The sequence below is a fragment of the Scardinius erythrophthalmus genome (genome assembly GCF_964197995.2).
Source record: "Scardinius erythrophthalmus genome assembly, chromosome: 19".
NCBI lineage: Eukaryota > Metazoa > Chordata > Actinopteri > Cypriniformes > Leuciscidae > Scardinius > Scardinius erythrophthalmus.
Window position 1 is genome coordinate 28,208,887 of NC_138239.1, and position 24,226 is coordinate 28,233,112.

The following is a 24,226-nucleotide window of genomic DNA, read 5'->3' on the forward strand; positions in this document are numbered from 1 at the left end:
AAGAAAATGCTTCCCATATGTTTTATTTTAGGTCAGACTGTGTGTCCAAGTTTATGTTACTTGGTAGAAGCTAGTCAAATTAGACAGATGCCAACATGGACAGGTTGTTTGACATGCCCTCATCTTCAAAAACCATGAACAAGACTATTCACAGAAAAAGAAAATATGAAATATTCAAGCAAACTATACATTAAATATGGGTTTGGAATTGTGTTGTTCACCACCTGATGCCCATTTAAAACCACTGCTATATTGCAAACATAAAAGATGTGTTAAAACCTTTTCCTTTTTAGATTCAAGCTCGCCGTAACAGCACCATGTCTGCGCCGTCTCTCCCGCCAGCATCCCCTGTCCTCGCCCTGCATTCAAAAACACACAAGGACACTATCCTGCATAAATTTGACAAACTCAGAAGAAGTGAACTGCTTTGTGACACAACCCTCATCGTAGAAGACGTGCACTTCAAGGCACACAAGGCTCTTTTAGCAGCGAGCAGTGAATATTTCTCAGTGATGTTCACTGCTGAAGATCAGGTAAGCCAGTCGATGTATAAGCTGGATGGCATGTCTGCGAAAACCTTCTCGGCCGTGCTTGAGTTCATCTACAGCGCAAATGTGTTGGTGGACCAGAGTAGCTCTGAGCAGCTGTTTGACATGGCCCGCTTTCTGGACATCCCAGATCTGCTCAAAGCCCACAAGGACCTTCAAAAGGACAGTTCAACGGTTGAAAATGTGGGAGAAGGTGTTGATGAATGCATACAGGCAAAGCGTAAAAGAGGGCGCCCGAAAAAGAGCATGTACACTCAGGATTCAATCCAGACAGAGAATCCAGAGAGCGGTTTACCAGCACAGGCTCAAGAGCCCACAGAACCTCTCTTAGATCCCACTTCACCTCCAAGAGACTTAAGTGACAGCGACTACAACCCCAGAGAGGAGGACAGACCCCGTCACAGCAAGCGCAAAATACGGCAGCCTGTCAAACTGAAGGGATACAGGTTAGGAGACAATCTGACTGAACGCAAGGAGCCGGGGAAGAGAGGGCGAAAGAGGAAGTACCCGGACACAGAGGCCAGATGTGACGAGTGTGGGAAGGTGTATAAAAACCATCTGTTTCTGAAGATACATCAACGAACTCATACAGGTGCACCTCATTTTTTTCTTATACTAAATAACCGACTAAATAGTAACAAATAGAAATAGCAAGCTAGCTCTGAAAGCATGAGATCCCACCCTCCCTTCAGAGCGTCTCCAAAGCCACGCCTCCTTCAAAACACATGAACGCTCACAGCAGGGAGCAAACAAAAATGTCATGAGAGAGTGTTAAATTACCTCTGTCTCAAGCACATAATATTACAATAATAATGATCGTGAACAACTTAAAGAGCACTGACCTGTACCACCTGTGAACCTGTGGTTCCCTGTGGTTTTGGTTCAGGAGGAACTGTAAAAGGTGGCTGCTGTTTCGCTTGCGGTGCTCTGTGACTGACGTCTGTCTAACTCATAGCATGAAACACGCTAATGATGTGTGATGTCTGTGCGAGCAGGTGCGTGGAGGTATGGAAATACATACTCTGACAGGCAGGTAGGACATCATATCATGATTGGAATGCTATCAGGATGTGAAGAGACTTTCAACCAGCATAACAAAAAAAAATTCTGGAACAAATCGCCTACCCTGCCTTTAGCTCATGCATTAACTATAATGCTAATAAATGAGACCTTATTGTAAAGTGTTACCGTTTGTTTTAACATGTGTTTGTATTACACACTAAACATCTATCAATTAATGTGACTTGGTCAATATTCTTTTAATTATATTATATTAATTTTAATATTAATATAAGTATTTCATCAGAGATTAAAGACGTCATGAAATCAAAATTGACCCTATTTACTTTGTTAGCACATATTACTAGTTTTGTGATGAACAATTAATCCGTGCAAGTTAATACACAGAAAAAAAATTGTTTGTCGTGGTAATCTTTGATGAAAATCTGAAAAGTTACTTCCGGTCTGGAATGGTGTTCCTTCTCTGATGACGTCAGTTTGACGGCTTGGGTTGAAAACGCTTAACCACTCCCCTCAAACCGTCAGTCTGCTATGAGCAGAAATGGAGAGGAGGAGCGCTAAAGTAAAACCCCGCCCTCTGTTCAATATTCCGTTTCACTTAGAAATACGTCACAACACTGGAGAAAAGTCGTTTGCAACTTCCGGTTCACGGGGACTTTAAAGGGGGGTCAGCGGATGCCCATTTTCCACAAGTTGGTATGATTCTTTATGATACTTTGGTTAAAATTCCTCAATGGTTGTGTAAAACAACACCCTTTTTACCTCCTCAAAAACAGCTCTGTTCACAGCGACCCGTTTCGGTGCATGTCTAAATGATAATGAGCAACTGCTCACCCTACCCCTCTCTTCCATGGGGCGTGTCCACACAAGACAGGTAAAGTGCTGCCTTGGCGGACACTATACAAATGGTTGAGGGCAGAAATATGCTAATACGGGACAGTCCGTCAGTGGTCGTGGGCGGAGCATCAGCAATATGACATCATATTGCTTAGAAAATGGCTTAGAGTGAATGAATTTTTTTTCATTGAATTGTGGTTTTGTCCACACACTGCAAAGACACATTTATATGCAGGGAATCTCAATATAAAATGACTTCTTTTTATGCAGGTGAAAAACCATTCAGATGCAGTGTTTGTGGGAAGGGTTTTACCCAGAAACACACTCTTTTGGTTCATCTGCGCATGCACACGGGAGAAAAGCCCTTCATCTGCACGATATGCTCCAAAGCGCTGTCCACCAAACACTCCCTACTGGAGCACATGAACCTACACGCAGGTGAGGGACTTCACAATCACAACTATTACAAATCACTGCGCCATGCTGCTTATACATGACAATTCAATAGTTTGGGTTAAGACTAAAATGCTTTTATCCAGCAAAGATGCATTAAAGGTACAATATGCAAGAATTTTGCATTAAAATATCCCATAATCTCAAGGCCAGTGTTATATATTTTGTTAAGTTGATTACTTACAATATCCCAAATGTTTCCAACTATTTTTAAATCGTGAGAAAATTGCGATTTTTAACCAAGGAAACGGGGCGTTAGAGCAGGGGGGAGATGGGAGTCGCCAGTCAATTGCGTCATATCCGCGTAACCCTCTGTTTCCGCCTGTACTGCGTGGAGTCCTGGACAAATGCGGAAGTTGTAGTTGTAGCGTCTATCAAGCAACAAACGTTAGCTTGTTTCTTGCAGTCGTTATGGAACACAATTATTCTTTACCGATTGCAGCTGGTTCTGTCGACAAAGCATGCTTAAATTTATATTTTCCAAATGTAGCATTCGGTAATAGTTATGTTTATGTAAGGGAAGTATTATTGCTTTAGATTTGTGTTTAGTTTATTGGCATTGTTTATCACGTCTGGTGTTTATGGCCATGTAAATAAATATACAGTAGCATGTGTTATACATAAAGATTAATCAGTATTTTGGCAAATGATGTGGGTATGTTTGAATGTACTTTTACAACAATTGTTTAGAACACGTAAAACTGCGCCGCGTTATCACAGCAATGAATTCGACATACAGTAACATCTATGATAACCGATTTAGTATTAAACCTGACTTTTCTTGCGGTTAATTCATTTTAATGAAACAAAAGTGTGATGAGGTTCAAGAGTCAGGAAGGAAGAAGACAGGGATCGGCGTGACTGGGACTCGTCCTTTATTAAAATAAAGCAAAACAAACAAAAGTCGTGCCCAACGCGCATTCACCGTGGCAACCGCGATGGCACAAAACAGTTCAAAAATGAGAGTTCGGATCCATCGGTTTTCTTTCTCTGCGTCCAATTTTCTCTTCAGTCTCTCTCTCGTTCCAGCGCGCGGCTCATAAGCGGTCTCTCCACGCGGATGTTAGTCATTTGCACTTGACCTACTTGCGTCCCGCTCGTCTCTTCTCTCTCCCATTACAGACCGCACTGAACCACGCCCCTCTCGCCACAAAAAGCATGTCATTATAAAAATAGAACTTAGCCTCATCCATGAACATGATTTTTCGATTCCCGTCTGACTGATTTACATCCACGGTGGAGTTTAAAATGACAGTTCCCATCATTCCACGCTCCTTCACATCGTCATCAAGCTACGCCGTTGTTGTTGTTTGGATGTAGCGCCCTCTAGCGGCAAAAAAATCTTGCATATTGTAGCTTTAAATTAATCAAATATGACAGTAAAGACATTTAGAATGTTACTAAAGATGTATTTTATAATAAGAAAAGTTTCTATAGCAGCAATTGATTTCTGACGGTCATGTGACACTTAAAGGGATCCCAGACAGCAACATAGTGTCTGGCCCAGATCTGGGCCGTGTGGAATCCATGTGTACCAAATGTGGGCTGGATCTGGGCCGACATATGGGACAGTTCACCCAAAAATACAAATTTTGACATTAATTACTCACCCTCATGTCGTTCCAATCCCGTAAGACTTTCGATCATCTTTGGAACGCAAATTAAGATCTTTTTGATGAAATCTGAGAGCTTTTTGTCCCTACATTATTGACAGCTACGCAACTACCACTTTCAAACCCCAGAAAGATAGTAAAGATATCACTAAAGAAATCTATCTGACTCCAGTGGTTTAACCTCGATTTTATGAAGTGATGTGAGTGCTTCGTTTGTGGAAAAAAAACACACAATTTGCCACTTTATTTACAAAATAATCTCCAACATGAGTTCTACCAGAAAGACTCGGGAGAATTAATACTGTGACAATGAACATTTATTTAAGAGCTCAGCAAACAATCAAATTCTTTGGCGTAGGCCCCGTCCGTAACTCGCATTCCGAGGGTACGGAATCTGAGTACACACCGCGAGCTGGCATTTCGGAGAATAGCGCGGACACGCGCTTCACACTGGCTGCGGGCACCCAAAAGATTGTTTGGCTATCAATATCCCTCACATCACTCATTTTTTTAAATTCTGAAAACAGACTTAATTAAACGAACAAGCTCCAGGGGGACCATTTAGCAGCATGTACCTGTATGCTACTCACCATCAATGGGTCACCTCTTTCTGAATTCCTCTATAACTAACTGTAACTCCCCTGTAACTTATCATTTTAACTTTTCTGAAACATTAACCAGATGGCCTAGTATTGTTGTTATAAGTGTGTTGCCTCGTTTTTCCACTGTAATTCTTAAAGTTAATATTATCTGACTGAGGAATCTTAGAAGTAAATATTTTAACTGTGGTCAAATGTAAATTAACTTGTGCCTATTTAACTTTATTAAAAAAAAAAAAAAATTAATTCTGCAATTTGCCTTCATTAGCGATTACTGAGCTAGACAATGTCAATGGCATCACTGAATTCAATAATGAAATGCCTTTAACTGAAAATTGAATGTTTAATCTTATTATTATACATTACTGACACTCTATCCTCCAATTTGATAGTGTTAAGTGCTTTGACACAATCTTTATTGTTTAAAGCACTATATAGGCTAAATAAAGGTAACTTGACTTGACTTCATGACGATCCAGTGAGCATTGTTTTCGCATGTTATGCACGCACGTTTGTGTTGAAATCTATTCATCAAATAATAACGTTAATGTATTAACCAGCATTTATGACCGATAAACAATGCATTTGTTACAGTACATTTTAATCTTTGATAACAGTAGGTAATAAAAATACAACGGCTCATATAGCTCTGGTCCAAAGAAAAAATATTAACAGATAGAACTCAGGACATTTTTATAAAATATACCTCATTGTCATGTTCTAGACTTGTTATATTCAGCTTTAAATAAAAAAATACCCCCTTAATATTGTGGCAGTTTTTCTCCGTGGTATCGAAAATGGTATCGAATATCGATATTTTTTAAGGTATCGTATCGAAGTTAGAAATTCTAGTATCGTGACAACACTACTGAATATCCTGCCTGAAGACGAAGGCAGGGGCGCAGCACACCCCCTGCGAAGTAAGGAAGGGGGCCATCTGGTGGTGGTGGGGTGGAAGGAGGAGAGGACATCCTGGCGTCTTCACGGTAGAGGGGAGAGCCCGTCTGGAGGTGATGGGGAGGATGGAGGGGAGGACCCAGCATAGAATGTTAGGGAGATGAAGGAAAAGTCCAGTCTGGGTGGTGGATGGGGAGGATCGAGGTGGTTGAAGCGACAGCATCTGCGAACTCAGACATGTGTAAGTACCACCCATTTATACTGGCTATTAGGATATGATTGGATAGATGAGAAAGTAATACATGACGTGAACGATTGAGTCTTCCTGGCAGAACTTACGCTAGCTTCATTTCACGAAAGCGCCACGACCCATGCGTGTTGTGTTGACACGAGAGTAGACGTTGTTGTGTGAACACGCGTTGGAGATTAATATTTTGTAAATAAAGTTAAATTAAATGTTTGCGACAAAGCACTCGCATCGCTTCATAAAATTGAGGTTAAACCACTGCAGTCACATGGATTACATTAAAGATGTCTTTACTATCTTTCTGGGGCTTGAAAGTGGTAGTTGCGTAGCTGTCAATGGAGGGACAAATAGCTCTCAGATTTCATTAAAAAGATCTTAATTTGTGTTTCGAAGATGAACGAAGGTCTTACGGATTTGGAACGACACGAGGGTAGGTTATTATTTGGGTGAACTAACCCTTTAAGATTGGAGTAACGATGCTGAAAATTAAACTTTGGCATTTCAGGAATACAATTTTTTTAAATATAATTAGAAAACGTCTCGGTTACGGATGTAACCCTCGTTCCCTGAGTGGGAACGGAGACGTTACGTCGGATGACGACGATTGAGGTTTCGGTAAGAAGCCTATCACCTTCGAGTATTTAAAACGAGCCAATGGCAATGAAATGCCATGGGTCTGCGGAATTTGCATAGCGTAACTCCGCCCGCCGCAGGGGGTATATAAGGAAGTACGCTGGCAGAATGCAGATATGTCTTCGCTGAGGAGTCGAGACTGGACCCAGGCGTTTTTCAGCGATACAGCGGAAGTGGCAGGAAGACGTGACGTCTCCGTTCCCACTCAGGGAACGAGGGTTACATCCGTAACCGAGACGTTCCCTTTCGTGGTCACTCCGAGTTACGTCGGATGACGACGATTGGGGTTCCAGTCTAATCACGCCACCTCGGCTGCGTAAGTCTGAGCTCCCTTGTTGTGAGACTAGCACGAACGAAGGAGTCCTACTTAGCACAGGGATACCAAGGTACACTGGGAAGCATATCTCCAGAGAGAGAGATATGCAATCATGCCCAGCCATTGATGGGGGGAGAATACACATATGACCCGGAGGGAAGCATATGGAATAACACTGGGGTGTCCAGCCGCAGGTGGAATATTTAAACCCCAGGGGTGGCAAGGTGGCTTGCCAAGGGAAAGACACACGCTCCCAAGAGACTTACAGTGGAATACACATGTGGGGGTCGTCCAGGGGGGGACCATGCACATGGAGGCACCTAGTCAAGCGCAAAAGCTGCATTATGGCAAAATGGCATAAGTCAGGCGTTGACGTAACCAGTGCTGGAGGAACTCAGAGCTTATCAGACTCACCTGAGAAGAAAGTCGCACGTATCCCGTCCGTGGAGAGGAATGGCGAGCAAGCGAAGACACCTGAGCAGAATCTAGCACCGGCTGGTTGAAGCGAGTACACGAGAAGAAACTGGCTCTACTCTGAGATTATAGAATCTCGCGAATGTGTTGGGTGTCGCTCAGCCTGCAGCTCTACAAATGTCTGTTAGCGAGGCGCCATGCGCTAGAGCCCAAGAGGAAGCCACACTACGAGTGGAGTGGGCTTTCACACCAAGGGGGCATTGACGACCTTGCTGCTGGTATGCCAAAGCAATGGTATCCACTATCCAGTGAGATAGCCTTTGCTTTGAGAGAGCCTTTCCCTTCAGCTTCCCACCATAACAGACAAAGAGCTGGTCTGAGGTCCTGAAACACCGCGTTCTGTCTACGTAAGCACGAAGGGCGCGTACTGGACAGAGCAGTGCCAAGGCTGGGTCTGCCTCCTCCAAGGGCAGCGCTTGCAGGTTCACTACCTGGTCTCGAAAGGGTGTGGTAGGAACCTTGGGCACGTATCCAAGCCGGGGTCTCAGGATCATGTGAGAGTTAGCCGGCCCGAATTCCAGGCATGCTTCGTCAACCGAAAATGCCTGCAGGTCCCCTACCCTCTTGATGGAGACCAGTGCAACCAGGAGCGCTGTCTTCATAGACAGGAACTTAAGCTCTACTGATTGCAAAGGCTCAAATGGAGCACTCTGCAGGGCAGTTAGAACCACTGAGAGGTCCCAAGAGGGTACGAGGGGAGGACGAGGAGGATTCAGTCTTCTCGCTCCCCTCAGGAACCTGACGATCAGGTCGTGCTTCCCCAGAGACTTACCATCAACTGCTTCGTGATGTGGGGCAATGGTGGCAACATTCACCTTCAGGGTGGAGGGAGACAGCCTTCGCTCCAACCCATCTTGCAGGAAAGAAAGCACAACACTGATGGGGCATTTCGTGGGTTCTTGATGTTTAGAAGAACACCAGTTGACGAAGAGGTTCCACTTCAACGCATAGAGATGTCTCGTGGACGATGCTCTAACGGAAGTGATTGTAGCCACCACCACAGGTGGTAGGGTACTCAAAGGGTCAAAGGGTGCCCCGTCCCTGAGAAAGGAGGTCCTTCCTCAGAGGAATTGGCCAGGGAGGTGCTGTCGCGAGGAGTACTAGTTCGGAGAACCAGGTCCGGTTGTGCCAATATGGGGCAACCAAAATGACCTACTCCTCGTCCTCCCTGATCTTGCGCAAAGTCTGCACAAGAAGGCTCACTGGGGGAAACGCATACTTGCGTAGGCCCCGCGGCCAGCTGTGCGCCAGTGCATCTGTGCCGAGCGTGCCCTCGGTCAGGGATTAATACAGGTCGCAATGGGACGAGTCGCGGGAGGCAAACAGGTCTACCTGTGCGTCGCCAAACTGATCCCAAATCAGCTGGACCGTCTGGGGATGGAGTCGCCATTCTCCAGCGAGAGGCCGAACTCGAGACAGCTCGTCGGCCGCCTGGTTCAGGTGTCCCGGGATATAAATGGCTCGAAGCGACCTCAGATGCTTCTGACTCCATATGAGGAGGTGGCGAGCGAGTTGCGACATACGGCGGGAACGTAGACCACCTTGATGGTTGATGTACGCTACTGTCGTGGTATTGTCTGATCGGACTAGTACGTGCTGACCCCTGAGTAGCGCACGGAAGCGGTGCAGGGCGAGACGTACAGCCAGCAACTCGAGGCAATTGACATGCCAAAGGCGCTGGGGTCCTGTCCAGGAGCCCGCGGCAGCATGACCATTGCACATGGCGCCACAGCCCGTGGTGGAGGCATCTGTTGATACAACAACATGCCGGGAAACTCGTTCTAAGGGCACTCCGGCGTGCCCTTTGAGGTTCGACCACGGGGTGAAGGTCTGACGGCAGGCTGGAGTCACTGGAACTCGAAGCGTGCCGTGTTGCCATGCCCACCTCGGGACTCGATCGCGAAGCCAAAGCTGAAGCGGTCTCATATGAAGCAATGCGGATGCCATATGCAAATGGGAGGAGCCTCTGAAATAGTTTCAGTGGAACCGCACTCTTGCCCTCGAATTGGCGAAGACAAGTCAGCAGTGACTGCGCGCGCTCGCTCGTAAGCTGCGCGCACATGGCGACCGAGTCGATCTCCATACCGAGAAAAGAGATCCTCTGCACGGGGCAGAGTTTGCTCTTCTCCCAGTTGACCCGAAGGCCCAGACGAGCTAGGTGCCGGAGTACTAGGTCCCTTTGTTCGCAAACCTGGTCTCGAGAGTGAGCTAGGATTAGCCAGTCGTCGAGATAGTTCAGGATGCGAACCCCGTGTTCCCGGAGGGGAACAAGGGCTGCCTCGACGACCTTCCTAAAGACGCGAGGAGACAGGGCTAGCCCGAAAGGGAGAACCGCGTACTGGTATGCCTGCCCCTCGAAAGCAAACCGTAGAAACGGTCTGTGTCGAGGTAAAATGGAGATATGGAAGTAGGCGTCCTTCAGGCGTCCGATCGCTGCAAACCAATCCTGCGGCCGTACACACTGGAGGATGTGTTTGGCCGTTAGCATCTTGAACGGCAGCCTGTGAAAGGAGCGGTTCAAGACGCGCAGGTCGAGGATTGGCCGTAACCCACCGGACTTCTTGGGTACAATGAAGTAAGGGCTGTAGAAGCCGGACTTCATCTCGGCTGGAGGGACAATCTCGATCGCACCCTTCGCCAGTAGGGTGGCGACCTCCGCTCTCATGACAGGGGCATTGCCACCGACCATAGTGAAGCGGACTCCCCTGAAGCGGGGAGGAGATATCGCGAACTGAATCGCGTAGCCGAGTCTGATGGTTCTCGCGACCCAGCGGGACAGTCTGGGAAGCTCTAGCCAGGCCTCCAGAAAGTGCACCAGCGGGGTCATACGAACCACAGACGTACCGTCGGTGGGGCAGCGAGGCGGAATGACCGGCACCGGCGAGGGTGGCATAGCGGCCCTGTGCGGGGGCACGGTCATTAACCGCATCCTGCCAGAGGAGGCCAGGGGAGGGCACGCGTCCCACGGGGGCGTGCTCTGGCAGGGGTCTGGCGAGAGAGGGGGATGAGAGGAGCGTGGCCCGTGGGCGGCGCGTGCTGTCATCCCGCACTTCTGGAACAGAGGAGGGCGGCAGTGGCGGGACCCGAGGGTGGCGCACACTGTGGCCCTCGGGCTCTGTTGGCTCAGGATTGGGGAATTCGATTCTGTCTTTAATCACATTAGGGTACTGCTCGTCGTTGGATGAGCAGCGGGGAGTGGAGAACAAAAGATTCCGGGGGAAGGAGTGGCCCTGCTACCAGCTCCTGATCAGAAAAGAATGCCAATCCTGAGCTGCCCGTCTCAGGAGCGCCGCTTAGCCTGGCGTTAAGCGGGCTGCGGGGCTGGAGAGGGCTGTGGCGCCTTCCTACGGCTTCCTCCACGACGCGGCCCAGATGAAGGCTGCTGCTGGGGCCGTGCGGAAGGGGCGGGAGCCCCGGGAGGGCGCCCTCGGCGGCAAGCAGGCTGAGGATTCTGTGCCGACGGCTGAGCAGCGGAGCGTCGGGGCAGAATGTGCTTAATCGCCTCAGTCTGCTTCTGGGCAGTCGAGAACTGTTGGGCAAAGTCCTCGACTGCACCGCCGAAAAGGCCGGCCTGGGATATGGGAGCGTCAAGCAGACGAGTCCGCTCGGGCTCACGCATATCGGCCAGGTTCAGCCAGAGATGTCGCTCCTGGACCACAGCTGTGGACATCACCAAACCCAGGGAGCGCGCAGTCACCTTCGTCGCCCGGAGAGCGAGGTCGGTGGCGGCGCGCAGCTCATCGAAGAGCCCTGGGTCTGTCCTACCCTCGTGCATGTCACGAAGCATCTTGGCCTGGTAGACCTGTAAGATGGCCATGGCATGCAAAGAGGCAGCTGCCTGTCCCGCCGCTCTGTAGGATTTCACCGCCATGGTAGACGAGAATCTACAGGCTTTGGACGGGTGCTTAGGATCACCACGTGATGAAGCGCTTGCTGTACACAGCTGCATCGCGACAGAACGTTCAACCGTGGGAATTCCAGTGTACCCACAAGCATCAGCTCTATCGAGGGGAGGAAAGGCGGAGAAAGCCGACGAACGATCGCGGGAGGACATGGGAGCCTTCCAGGACCGCGTGACTTCCTCATGCACTTCCGGGAAGAATGGTATTGGGGTTGGGCGGCGACGGGTGTCAGCGGCCGCTCCCAAAAACCAATCATCCAGCCGCGAGCGCACTGGATCGGGTGGCGGGGACCACTCTAATCCAATGGCCGCGGCTGCCCGGGAAAGCATGGCAGTCAGCTCGGGATCAGACTCGGGCAATGCTGACACGCCCAAGGGCGGCAACACAGCCGAATCCTCACTTCCCGAGGACTCACGCCCACCTTGTGATGCAGCGATCGACATCGTATCCTCTTCTGGAGCGCCAAACGAAACGCGCGGGGCCTCCGTAGAGGGACCAGCGGTTTCGGTTTGGACACTCGCGGGTACCGATGCTGAAGAGGGGTGTGTGGACCGTGGACGTGTCGGCGGTATGTCCCACACAGTCACCCTCAGGTCACCCTGGCCACCAGCCGAAGTACAGCCTCTCGGGGAGACCGTAGATCGGGGTGTGGATGAGGGGACTCTCGCTCTGACGAGCTCATTGAGTCTCGACCGCAGCATGGAGATGGTCATGTTCCCGCAATGGGAACATGAGTCATCCACAAACGCTGCGTAGCGTGATCAACGCCCAAACACGCTAAGCAGAGATTGTGCCCATCAGAAAAGAATATGTCGCGACCGCAACCAGAAGTGCACGGGCGAGGCATCTTTAAAAAGACGTGCCGCGTGCAATGCTCTTTTTGTGAGAGGAAAAACTCCGTGGATGTTGAAGCGAACAGGGAGAAACACACTATCTGTCAGATCACTGAGCAGATCAGCAGGGTAGTGAGCACTCGCTGAAATCGCCGTCACACCAACACCGGAGAGTTCGCTCGTCTCGAAGGGAATGAGAAGATTAACTCAGAATATTTGGCTTGCAGGAGTGGAGAAGTTCTCGGCTCCGAAGCGAAAACATATCTGCATTCTGCCAGTGTACTTCCTTATATACCCCCTGCAGCGGGCGGAGTTACGCTATGCAAATTCCGCAGACCCATGGCATTTCATTGCCATTGGCTCGTTTTATATACTCGAAGGTGATAGGCTAAGCGAAACCCCAATCGTCGTCATCCGACGTAACTCGGAGTGACCACGAAAGGGAACAATATTTCACAAGTTTACTGTTTTTTTAAAACATTTCTATGTCTATGTCCAATCTCTTTTTCCACTGAGGTTGTACCATGTGATGGTATACCACAGCATTTTAATGTAAAGCCTGGTACACTTTGATGACCATATTTGTCTGTAAGGACACCATAGTTCAGTATGATCATACATGATGTCCAAAAGCACGTGGCAATGCAATAGCAAAAAAAAAAAAAAAACATTGGTCATATCATGGCCAAAACACCATAGTACATATTTAAATAACTGAGTATATACTGCCTGATGGTCTATAAAATTCTCCATTTTCTTTCCACAGAGAATAAATCTTTCAGTTGTGACCAGTGTGGGAAAAGCTTCAGTCAGAAGCGGCAGCTGAAAAGCCATTACCGCGTTCACACAGGAAAAGCTTTACCTGAGTGTGTGCAATGTCATCATAAATTTATGGATGCAGCTCAACTGAAGAAGCACCTGAGAACTCATACTGGTAACAAACAGATCACACTTCATAGCAGTTTGCATATCTGTGCTGTATGACCACCTGTGTTATCATTTCAGGTGAGAAGCCGTTTACATGTGAAATCTGTGGGAAGTGTTTCACAGCCAAGAGCACGCTGCAGACACACATCAGGATACACAGGTCAGAAATCAACATATTAACATATTAAGACACCGCCGGTAAATAGAGGAAACAACATAAAACTGATAGATATCACCTTACTTCCCTAGTTGACTGATTACATTAAGTTTTCTGAAATATTGTTTAAATATGCAAATGAGGCATTGTGTAATTAAATACGCACTGATTGGACATACATTTCCAGAACAGAAATCTGATCATTGGATAAATTCTTGTCATTTTGTTCATCTTCTTGTCATTTTTTTCTCTTGTCATCTCTTTTTCACTCCATAAATCAGAAAATACTGTCAACAGCCAGAAAAAGAATACATATTCACCATATCTTTAGGAGAAAAATGTTGTCAGGCGAATGACATATGAGCAAACCCCTCTGTAAAAACCTTCATAATATCACTATAGATTATGGGAGTAACTTCCGTTAAACTGTAAACAATCAGTAAAATGTTTGCTCTATGAACGCAGTAATAATAGATTTATTCTACTCACCCTTCAACCATTGAACATTAAAAGGAAATTTAAAAGTGAAAAGGCATTAACAAAGTACTTTCAACAGACCATGAATAACCCCAAAAGCTTGATTATATCTGCAGAAATATTACGGGCGTGTTAAATATCACTGTGGTAATATATGTCTGTATTATGTAAAGTACATCAAAAATGTTCATTAACTGGAACATTGAGTTAACACAATAAATTGTATTTACCTGCGTTAGAAATATTCCAGTAAACACTGTTAATATGGATTAGAAGTGAAAAGGGGAGACAAGTATATTTTAAGCATCCGTGTGAATACAAACCTGGAAAGAGACGTGATTCATGGGATATATCGTAAATTAAATCAGGAGAACAGACCACAAATGCGCAGTATTGTCCTTTTTCATACTGTTACAGCAGAATATACAAGAAAACAAGAAAATAATCAGTAGGAAAAAAATGCAGCGACTGAAATGAGCTCTTGCCATAGATATTCTTGTTATACCATATCACATTAAAATACCGAGCTATTATCTGTTATTATCCGGACAAAGGACATTTTACAGCTCATTCAGACAAACTGATGGATAATGATCATCCTTTGAAAGGATTTGTTTCAGTCTTTTTGATTGGAACTTCCCCAAATCAGACAAATTACATGTACCGTAAACAAACAGCTCAGTCAAAACCTTGAGAATAAAGATAGGAATAAAAAACTGTAAAGTTTAGTGGATGTAAAGCTGCTTAAGTGGAGATTTCTGAAAAATACTTTGATGGAACGGCCTTCAAAGATATGTATTGTAATTGAAATCTGCGGATGCAAATAGATAAAGCCCAATAAAATAAACAATTAAAGTGATTTGTGGATGTTTTCTTTCCACTAGTCTGGAGCAACATCTTATTAAAAAGCCCAAAATCTCAAAACTGACCAGTATATGAAATAAGTGTAGTGTCTTGCCTTTTAATGTTCAAGATTTGCATGTTTAAAAAAAAAATCTTTCTTGTCATTCAGAGGAGAGAAGCCATACGTCTGCAATGTCTGCGATAAGACCTTCTCGGACCCCAGTGCCAGGCGGCGTCACGTGGCGTCTCACACGGGTAAAAAGCCCTTCACGTGTTCTGTCTGCAACCTGTCGTTTGCCCGACTGGACAACCTTAAAGCTCACACCAAGACTCACAACAAAGAGCGTCAACCAGGAGAAGCTGAGAGCACGGGCCCCGCGGAGGTGCAGGCCACATCAGGGGCCGAAGAAATGCACAACATCCTCCAACTCCAGCCGTACCAACTTCCCACCCACGGCGAGCAGGAAATCCAGCTGGTGGTGACCAGCGAGGTGGAAAACATCAACCTGGGTCAGGATCAAGCCATCAGCATCATCACCGCAGAAGACACTTCAGTGGAACAGGGTCTCACCCTTCTCACCCAACCACAAAACCTGGCACTGGTCGCACCGGACGGGTTAGACGGCAGCGCTCAAATCCAAACCATCAGCGTCTTGGGAAGTCAAGTGAGCAGCGGGCAGCCGGAGCAAATGCACGTCATCACGCTGACCAAAGAAGCCATGGAGCAACTGCAGGTTCACCACGGAGCTCCACAGCAGCTGCAGGTGATCCACCAGCTGTCCGAAACCTCGGAGAATCCCAGCCGGCCGAGTCCAACAGGAGGCATTCACGTCAGCAGTCAGAGTGGGCAGCCCATCTCCATCAGCCAGACCAGCGAGCAGATCCCCAGCCATCAGATTCAGGGTCAAACCTTCCAGATCCAGGCGGGAACGGTCTCGTACCTCTACACCACCAGCGTGACCCCGCAAAACTGAACCCACACAACTGTTTAAACCCTTTAGGACTCGCTCACAGTGCTGATGCTTGTTCCTCTTTGGATGTAAATGGTTATATTTTAATACAGCAAAGCTGATAATCATCTTTTTTTTAGATAATGGCTGCAATATGGATCATGAAGTATAACCATTAGTAAACTTTTATTTTTTTTGTATTTGTTAATGACAAGACTAAAGATAATAAATGGTTCACATACATACAACTTCAATTTAAGTGTAATTGTCCAGCATGACAGTAACATTGGCTCAAAGGCATGAGTTTTTCTAATCAGTGCTTATTGCCATAATGCAAAAACATTCACTGTAATTTCTGTAATGCAAAAAAGTCATATAAATGATAATTTCATATTCTTTACTGTAATGCAATAAAATTTTATAAAATTACAGAAAAAAAATCATGTAAATATGTTTTTGTCATTTTTATTATTTTTAAAATGTCTATTAGTTTCAATACATTTTTATGTCAGTTTTAATTATTTTTGTGCTAAAGTAAGTTAATGAAATGAAATTGAAATGTGTCATGAAAATCATACAAACAATCTTCATGGTCAAAATGTATATGAATTTTGAGGTGAAATGTGATATTCACCCAATAATGGTTAAACATTACGTTTTGATTAATGCACAGTTTTAATTACAAATAATCAGACCTGTCAGGGCCATTTAGGTTAGAATGGAGTCTGGACACAAGTAAAAGTGGAAGATGTGTTCCGATCCAACTTCCAACTACCTCCATTCTCTCCACTAATATCCTGTCTTCTCTCTACAATCTCTATCAATAAAAGTCTCAAAAGGTGTCAGTTTGTGTGGTTTCCGATCATTTACTTGTGACCCAATCTAAGATTCTGGTATGACTGGTGGTTAGAAGATGCGATTCCATCAGGAAGACTGGGTAACAGCGCCTCTGAAATGTCCAGACGAAGACGACTGGAATTCTGTGAATTAGAACAATGGAATGTAAATAAATAAATAAATTCATACCACATAACTGATGTTCTTTGTTATATGATCAGAATTGTATTTAAAGGGACAGTCAAGAGGGGTTGGAAAGACATGAGTTAATGAAGAAGAAATTATTTCATTTTTAGGCGAACTATTTCTGTAATGGTTGGCATGTTAAATGACTTTTACTACAGAATCAATTAACTCACTGTTTTGGGTCTATCCAGAGGTGTCCAAGACTCTATCCAACCAGATTCAGTGTTGAGGTCATCGGTTGTGTTTATGAAGCAACTGTTTGTAGACATAACTGAGTTGTTCCTGAGCAAACCTGCAATACAACAAGTCTCTTTGTGTAGATGCAAAAAGATACAGAGAAAATGACTCAAAATGAACTACTGCCTTGAGATAATCAGACATCTATTAGCATTTAATACACCTTGTGTGTGTGTATATATATATATATATAGTAGTACTGTCTAATCCATTAATCGCATCTAACATAAAAGTTTGTGCTTATTTGTGTATGTATATATATATATATATATTTGTGTGTGTGTGTATATATATAAATAAGCACAAACTTCAATGTTAGATGCGATTAATCGATTAGACAGAACTACTATATATATATACTGTATATACACATATATATATATGTGTGTGTTTTTATTAATTATTTTTTATTGTTAAATTGCATATTATTTTCTTGTCATTACTTGTTTTGTGTATAATGCTTTGGCAATACTGTAAACTCAATCATACCAATAAAGTTGATTTACCTGCCGATGCGTTTCTTAAATGTAGTCTTCTCGAGGAGGAGCTTTGGCGTCCTGAAGCATGAAAAAGTAATTGACATGAATAAAAGTGTTTCCTTAATTCTAAAAATGTCCAATAAAAACAGTATTGTGAGCACCTGAAGAAAATGTAGATTTACACAATGCTGCCTCAAAATTGTGCATCTGACTTTGTAGTTTGTCCACCTGCTGGAACGCCTCATGTTTCAGGCTCCGCTCCTGATGAAGCTGACCTCTCACCTTCAAAATACAATCATTAACATTTTTGCATTTGGCAAACGCTTTTATCCAAAACGACTAATATTGCAGTAAAGGTTTACATTTCATCAGTTCATACATTCCTTGGGAATCAGACCCACTGTTAGCGCCAAATTCATTTTTAATTCAGTAGATTGTAAACACCAATTAGAAAAAAAAAATTAAATAACCTTTTAAACATGCAATCATTTAAGACATTTCTCTTTATAGAGAGCCTTTTGGCATAAAAGGTTCTTTAAAACTATCTCAAGAACCCTAGGATGGGTCCTATATACCCAGACAGCAACATGGTGTCGGCCCGGATCCGGCCCACATCTGGCACGTGTGTAAGATCGACTCTATGTTGCTGTCTGGGTAGAACCCCATTGAACCTTTTTCTAAGAGTGCTCTTTTACAATCAAGACTTTAACAATATTTGAAATGGTTTCATTTTGACGATGAAACGGTGAAGATGGTTTAATGGACTCGCTTGTTTGATTTGCTTGTGTCTGCGCTGTTGCCGTAGCTCCGTCTCTTTGCTGTGTTTCTCGAGTTGTGCGCTCAGAGTCCTGAGTTGACTCTCTCTGTCCTCCACGTCTTCCTGCAGCTGCTCCAGGCTCTGCCTCTTCAGGCTCTCCAGCTCCTGTCGGCTTTGTGCGTCTCGTGTAAAGCGATGCTCCACGTCCTGCAGCTTCTGAGACTGAAACAGAGGTGTCTACTATACTTCACTACTAGACTTAGTATTATGTTGTGGAATCTGTACTTCGCTTGAGTTCTGTTAAGACAGAATACTTGAACTTTTACATTTAAAAGATAAAAATAATAAGTTTTACTCCATTACAATATCATGTAGACTTAAGTTAATTTAGACTTAAATTGTTTCTCATAACATTTTACATTTAGCAGACCCTTTTTCCAAAGCACGTTTGCATTCAAGGTACACATTTACATTTTTATCTGTTCTTACTTTCCCTAAAAACGAACCCATGACCTTAGTGTTGCTAACGCCATGCTCTACTGTTTAAGCTACAGGAAAGTCATTCTCAATTATTTAAAAATAAAAATAGTATTTTTCTTTATCCTAAGTTGAGGCTTAGTAAATGATAAAATCTTAGTAAAATCTGTTTAATTTTTAATTTTCAATACAAAGTCCCCCTGTGGTAAAAATCAAGCTTTTAATGTTGTTTTTATATGTCTCTGTGGTGTTTTTAATATGCTTTAAGACAAACCATGTGCAAATCCGTAAGTCAACACCATTGCTGAGTATTTTCTCAAAAGACAGTCTCTCTTCACAAACTACCTTGTCGCCAACCAGTGGACCTCTGCGCTGGTGTGAGTGGAGGCGGGGCTAATTTGCATATTCATAAAACCGCGTATACTAAATGAGGCAAGGGTGTTGAGTTACATTCAAGCTATTTTAAGGCATGAAGAACTTAAATATGTCATTTTGGTGATAAAAGATGAGTTTTAAGGGATCAAATGATTGACTACAGAGTACAATTAAATGTTACTTCACTCAAGATTTTTTGGGGGGGCAGGTACTTAGACTTTTTTAATTGAGTAAACTATTTGAAACTATCCTTTAACTTAAATATAATTTCTCAGTACTTTTTAAAATCCTGGACTGAAATCATAAGTTCATTTTTAATCCACATCACTCTGGAAGCATCATAATTACAGTATAATTCAGATAACTGACTTTGTCTTCACCAAAGAATGGACATGTAGATGAGAAGGTTCAGGGTCGTACCTGCTGAATGATCTGTCTCCTGATCTGCTCATAGTCGCTCTTACACTGTAGCATGGCCTCCTTCACAGCATCAAGCTCTTGTTTCTGAACAATCTCCTGCTGCTCTGAGATCATCTTCAATTTAAGTGCTTCAGTTTTACATGACACCTCATTCTGGACACACAGGAGCAACATTCAGCATTACTACAGGCAAAAGAGGAGGAAAAACAATGAACCAATGCCTGGGATTATTAAACATGTTATTAATACCAGTTGCCACTGCAGCAGCTCTTTTTGCAGTTTCTCTTGACCGACCACCAGCCTCCAGTGGCTAAAGGTTCTCAGTTTACACAGAAGCCCAGCCAGCTTGCTATTCTCTGCATGGAGATCTTCTAATACCTCTTTCTGAATAAAACAAAGATAATAATGTAGGATCAATACCGCAAAGAACGTTCCAAGTCACATTTCACCCTAAAAATCAGACAAAAATCGGAAATGATATTTTGCACAAAGAAAACAAACTGATTTTATATAGACCTTATATAGACCTTATATAGATTTTGATTTTCTGCATTATTTTCATGACAATTAAGCACATTTCCCCCAACAATGTAAATCTTTAATATACTAATGAAAATTATCCTGCACAGACACAATTATTATTATAATTATTATAATAATAAGCAGCAAGCTCTTTTTTCAGAACAATCTACTTCTGTGAAGCAGATCATCTAAATTCGGTTTTACACAATAACTCATCTCACGTCCACATGAATGGCCAAACCCAGGGTTTCACAGCAGAACATTGCCCAATTATAATAATAATTCTTATTATTACAAGTAAAATAAATAAAATTTGTAACAAAATATACCATTATATTTCCAACTGTACTTTATATATGTACAATTTAAAGTGATCTTTTTTCACATTACAGTAATGCCAAGAAAATATGATCATATAAATATATATAGATAGATATACACACACATACAAAGCAACAACAACAACTACTCCTTTATAACAAAGCTCATTCTAGCAGTTCACCTCCTGAAGTGTGTGAATGAGGGTCTCATTATCATTAGTGGAGGACAATTTATTTTTCAGTTTGATGATTCTGTCCACGCCTTCCTTCCTCACGCTGCTCACCAGCTGTCGCACATCTTGGTCCATATTCATGTGGTATTTGTCAAGACGTGACTGTGGACGGCACAGAGAGTTGAGCCAGCTGACGTTGCATGTTTTAATGATTTTATGAAATAAAAAAATCAAACTTAAATGGATTTAGAAACCTATGCATGTCTGAGCATTTGATGGGGTCTTCAGATCAGACTTACACACCTTCAATAGAACACATGAGGAAAAGAGCTGGCGGACCAGCGTGTCATAGCGTTCTCTGTGTTTGAGGTTGAGATGTTGACCTAAGCTTCTCTTCTCCTCCTCCAGCTGACTTACTCTGGCACGCAGAGCGGTGATGTCAATCATCATCCCCCGACACACGTCCGCCACCTGAGATTAGACATGTTTACTGATCATGCAGAGAAGGACGGTGGTACTATATGCACAAACCCGAGTTTACCTTTCTGTAGGGGTCACTGGCCTGCATTTCTTCGGCTTCTAGTTCTTTAATGTCCTGCGGAAACAGATTGTTCACAGTTGAGAAAGATACATGCATCTTGCCGCAGCTCTGCTGAATCTCTCACTTCACTAATAGATTTACAAAAGATTACTATTTCAAATAAATGTGGTGCCTTTTGAACTTTCTATTCATTAAAGAATCCTAAAAAAATTTATCACGGTTTCCACAGAACGACTGTTTTCAACATTGGAAATAATAAGAAATTATTTTTGAGCTGCAAATCGATATGTGACACTGAAGTCTGGAGAAATGATGCTGAAATTCAGCTTGGCATCACAGGGATAAATTACATTTGAAAACATATTCAAATAGAAAACAGTTGTTTTACATTGTAATAATATTTAATAATATAATATTACTGTTTTATACCTGCTCTCTCTGGTAGAGTAGTTGTTCCTGCTGTTGAAGGATGTGTTCATAAAACTGAGAATAGCTCTGGAAGACGCTCCGCTCACGACTCATTACAGCACAAGCCAGTTCAGTCAAACACTCCTGCAGATGAGTGCTTGAGAACGTCACCTAGAAAACAATTCATATTTATATTTCAGACTATTACACGGCATATCGGTCATGGGATTGAACAACGCTATCATAACGCTACACTCTTTAAAATCACGGTTCTGAATTGGCATTGATGGTTCCATTAAGAACCTTTAACATCCCTAGAAACTTTCCATGTCACAAAAGTTTTTTTATAAAAGAAAAGTGTTCTTCAGATTATTAAAGTGCCCCTATTATGCTTTTTGTATATTACCTTTCATGCATTGGGTAATATAGCTGTTTGTGAACGTAAAAGGTCTGCAAAGTTTAAAAGATCAAAGTGTACTAAAAATGCAGTTATTGTCTCCTAAAAGAAAGAATAGATTCTGAACTGCCTGAAATTAGTCATCTGTAAATCAAGTCTTACTTCCTGCACGAACCTACGTAGGTGTATAACACATTTGCATAATGCCAGCCTATAGTCTTTATTGGCTTCCCAGTAACAACATTTACATTGACCTGCCCTCAAACACTGTAGTTGTAGCTAAAACTGGAGGAGTTTGGTGCGTGTTGTCTACATGTCGGGAAGACGTTGTCACAATCACAGCCGTGCTGATACAGAGCCGTATCGCACTGCTACTCATGTGATATTGCTCATATGTGACCCTGGACCACAAAACCAGTCACATGGGTCAATTTTATGAAATTGAGATTTATACATCATCTGAAAGTTGAATAAATATGCTTTCCATTGATGTATGGTTTGTTAGGATAGGACAATATTTGGCCGAAATACAACTATTTGAACATCTGGAATCTGAGGGTGCAAAAAAATCGAAACATTGAGAAAACCGCCTTTAAAATTGTCCATTTATGTTCGCGATTGTGCTGCATCCACTCACAAAAATATTTTTTTATATATTTACGGTAGGAAATTTACAAAATGTCTTCATGAAACATGATCTTTACTTAATATCCTAATGATTTTTGGCATAAAAGAAAAATCGATCATTTTGACCCATACAATGTACTGTTGGCTTTTGCCAAAAATATACACGTGCGACTTATGACTGGTTTTGTGATCCAGGGTCACATATATATATACTGTATAAAACACAAAGAGCAGATGAGATGACAGAGGCAGCGTGATCGCCTAAAATGTTGGTGCCATTCGTTTTTATATAAGCATAATGGGCAAAATATCGTGCCACCAAAAATGTTAGGTCATGTCAAGATATATCGTGCAATAAGTTGATATAGTAATTATTGCGACAGGCCTAGTGAGGAAGTCTTCCAAGGCTGAAATTCAGAAATGGTAATGGGTGTTTAGTTTCCAACACGTGCTGTGAGCAATAGACCAGTCACAACAGACTGGGCCATCTGACCAATCAGATCACAGGAGGCTCTTGGAAAGTAGGGGTTTAGAGAGACTGGATCCTTTATCGACCGTTTCAGACACTGTGAGAAAAGAGGTGATGCTGCAATGTATGTTATGAGAAAATTAAAGGGTTTTTGGATCTTGGATGCATGTAAACCTATTATAGAACCTTTAAATTAGGAACCTTTAAAATAACTAAAATAGAGGCACTTTAAAATGTTCTTCACACTAAGAAAACAATGATTCTTTTAATAACTGAATTTACTGAAAGCTTCTTTGGGGAACAAAAATGGTTCTTCAATGGCATGGCTGTGAAAAGCCCCTATTAGGAACCTTTAGTGAGAAATATTTACCTGTCCATCGGTCTCACCCTCAGCACCGTTCATCAACCGCTGGATGAAATCCTCCACAATCTGAGGTCTCTCTAGAGAGACACTGTGTTTCATTGAAGGCCGTTTCCACAGTTCTTCATTACATGTGAAGACAGCAGAAGAAATTTGGGATGAACAAAGCAACACATTCTAGAAAGGACTTTGTTGAGATGAAAATATAATAATATCCTAAATATAGGACAGCTGTGATGAAGTTTATTGTCTTTCAAGAGACAGCCTCCAGGGAGAATCAAGCCCAGCCCCAGTCCTCCCATAGTGCTCTGTGATCTCCTCTGGGTTCATGCAGAGGCTGCTGTGTACCTGTGGGGAGTCCCGGGTCGTGCCGCGAGCGCTCCGACATCACCAGAGTCACTTCACTGTTAATCCTCTTCTGAAGCGCTCGGATCATGTCACACTCCGTGATCTCCAAGAGTCTCAGTAACTACAACAAACACAGCAAACATACCGGTCTCATGTGGACTATGCCAAAGATATCAATCAAAATAATCACATCAATGCATTGTCAAAGGTGGCCTGACTATTAAGGATGTATAATTCTTTTTACTTTTAAGAACACATCGTGGCTGTTTGGTTTCATAGTGCAAGACTGGAAAAACTGGAAGAGAGAGCTACTCTCTGAGAGAACAAAGGAAATCAACATTTGAACTCACCCTTGTGCACTATCTCAAATGTGTGAAAGTCTCACCTCCGAATCATCCTAACCTACATTTCTTCCCCTCATCCCTCAAGCTGAGATCACCAAAACTCACACAAGAATCTATATGTTTTAATGTGAATAATTATCATCGAGTATTATACATGTTTGGTATCATTTGAAATGTCTCAGTGCGACTGTGTTGTGAACTTAGAATCGAAAGACCAGGAGA

At 43.4% G+C, this 24,226-nt stretch overlaps 2 protein-coding genes across 2 annotated transcripts in view; one reads left to right on the forward strand and one right to left on the reverse strand.

The window, feature by feature from the left end:
- zbtb24 (zinc finger and BTB domain containing 24) overlaps positions 1 to 16,568 on the forward strand; it is a 46,124-nt gene extending 29,556 nt beyond the window's left edge. Inside the window, exons 2-6 of the mRNA XM_081394428.1 lie at positions 294 to 1,140; positions 2,676 to 2,843; positions 13,139 to 13,306; positions 13,378 to 13,459; positions 14,946 to 16,568. Of these exons, the coding sequence (XP_081250554.1) occupies positions 318 to 1,140; positions 2,676 to 2,843; positions 13,139 to 13,306; positions 13,378 to 13,459; positions 14,946 to 15,750 (2,046 nt within the window). The 5' untranslated portion in view covers positions 294 to 317 and the 3' untranslated portion in view covers positions 15,751 to 16,568. The remainder of the gene's footprint in view (positions 1 to 293; positions 1,141 to 2,675; positions 2,844 to 13,138; positions 13,307 to 13,377; positions 13,460 to 14,945) is intronic.
- LOC308707771 (coiled-coil domain-containing protein 162) lies at positions 15,890 to 20,974 on the reverse strand. Its single transcript, XM_081394429.1, has 9 exons — positions 20,813 to 20,974; positions 20,519 to 20,671; positions 19,744 to 19,878; positions 19,495 to 19,647; positions 18,235 to 18,459; positions 17,627 to 17,747; positions 17,493 to 17,543; positions 16,923 to 17,041; positions 15,890 to 16,706 (listed from the first exon to the last, which is right to left on the reverse strand). Exons 1-9 carry the CDS (start codon positions 20,957 to 20,959, stop codon positions 16,593 to 16,595), a joined length of 1,218 nt encoding a protein of 405 aa, XP_081250555.1. The 5' UTR covers positions 20,960 to 20,974; the 3' UTR covers positions 15,890 to 16,592.
- Positions 20,975 to 24,226: the final 3,252 nt, after the last annotated feature.

Excerpts from the sequence above, each read along its gene's own strand:
- LOC308707771 (XM_081394429.1), bottom strand. The coding sequence starts at position 20,959 with ATGATGATTGACATCACCGCTCTGCGTGCCAGAGTAAGTCAGCTGGAG. Across the intron at positions 20,672-20,812 it reads CCTCATGTGTTCTATTGAAG|TCACGTCTTGACAAATACCA; the intron begins GTGTGTAAGTCT and ends TGCCGTCCACAG. Across the intron at positions 17,042-17,492 it reads TTTAAGAAACGCATCGGCAG|GTTTGCTCAGGAACAACTCA; the intron begins GTAAATCAACTT and ends GTTGTATTGCAG.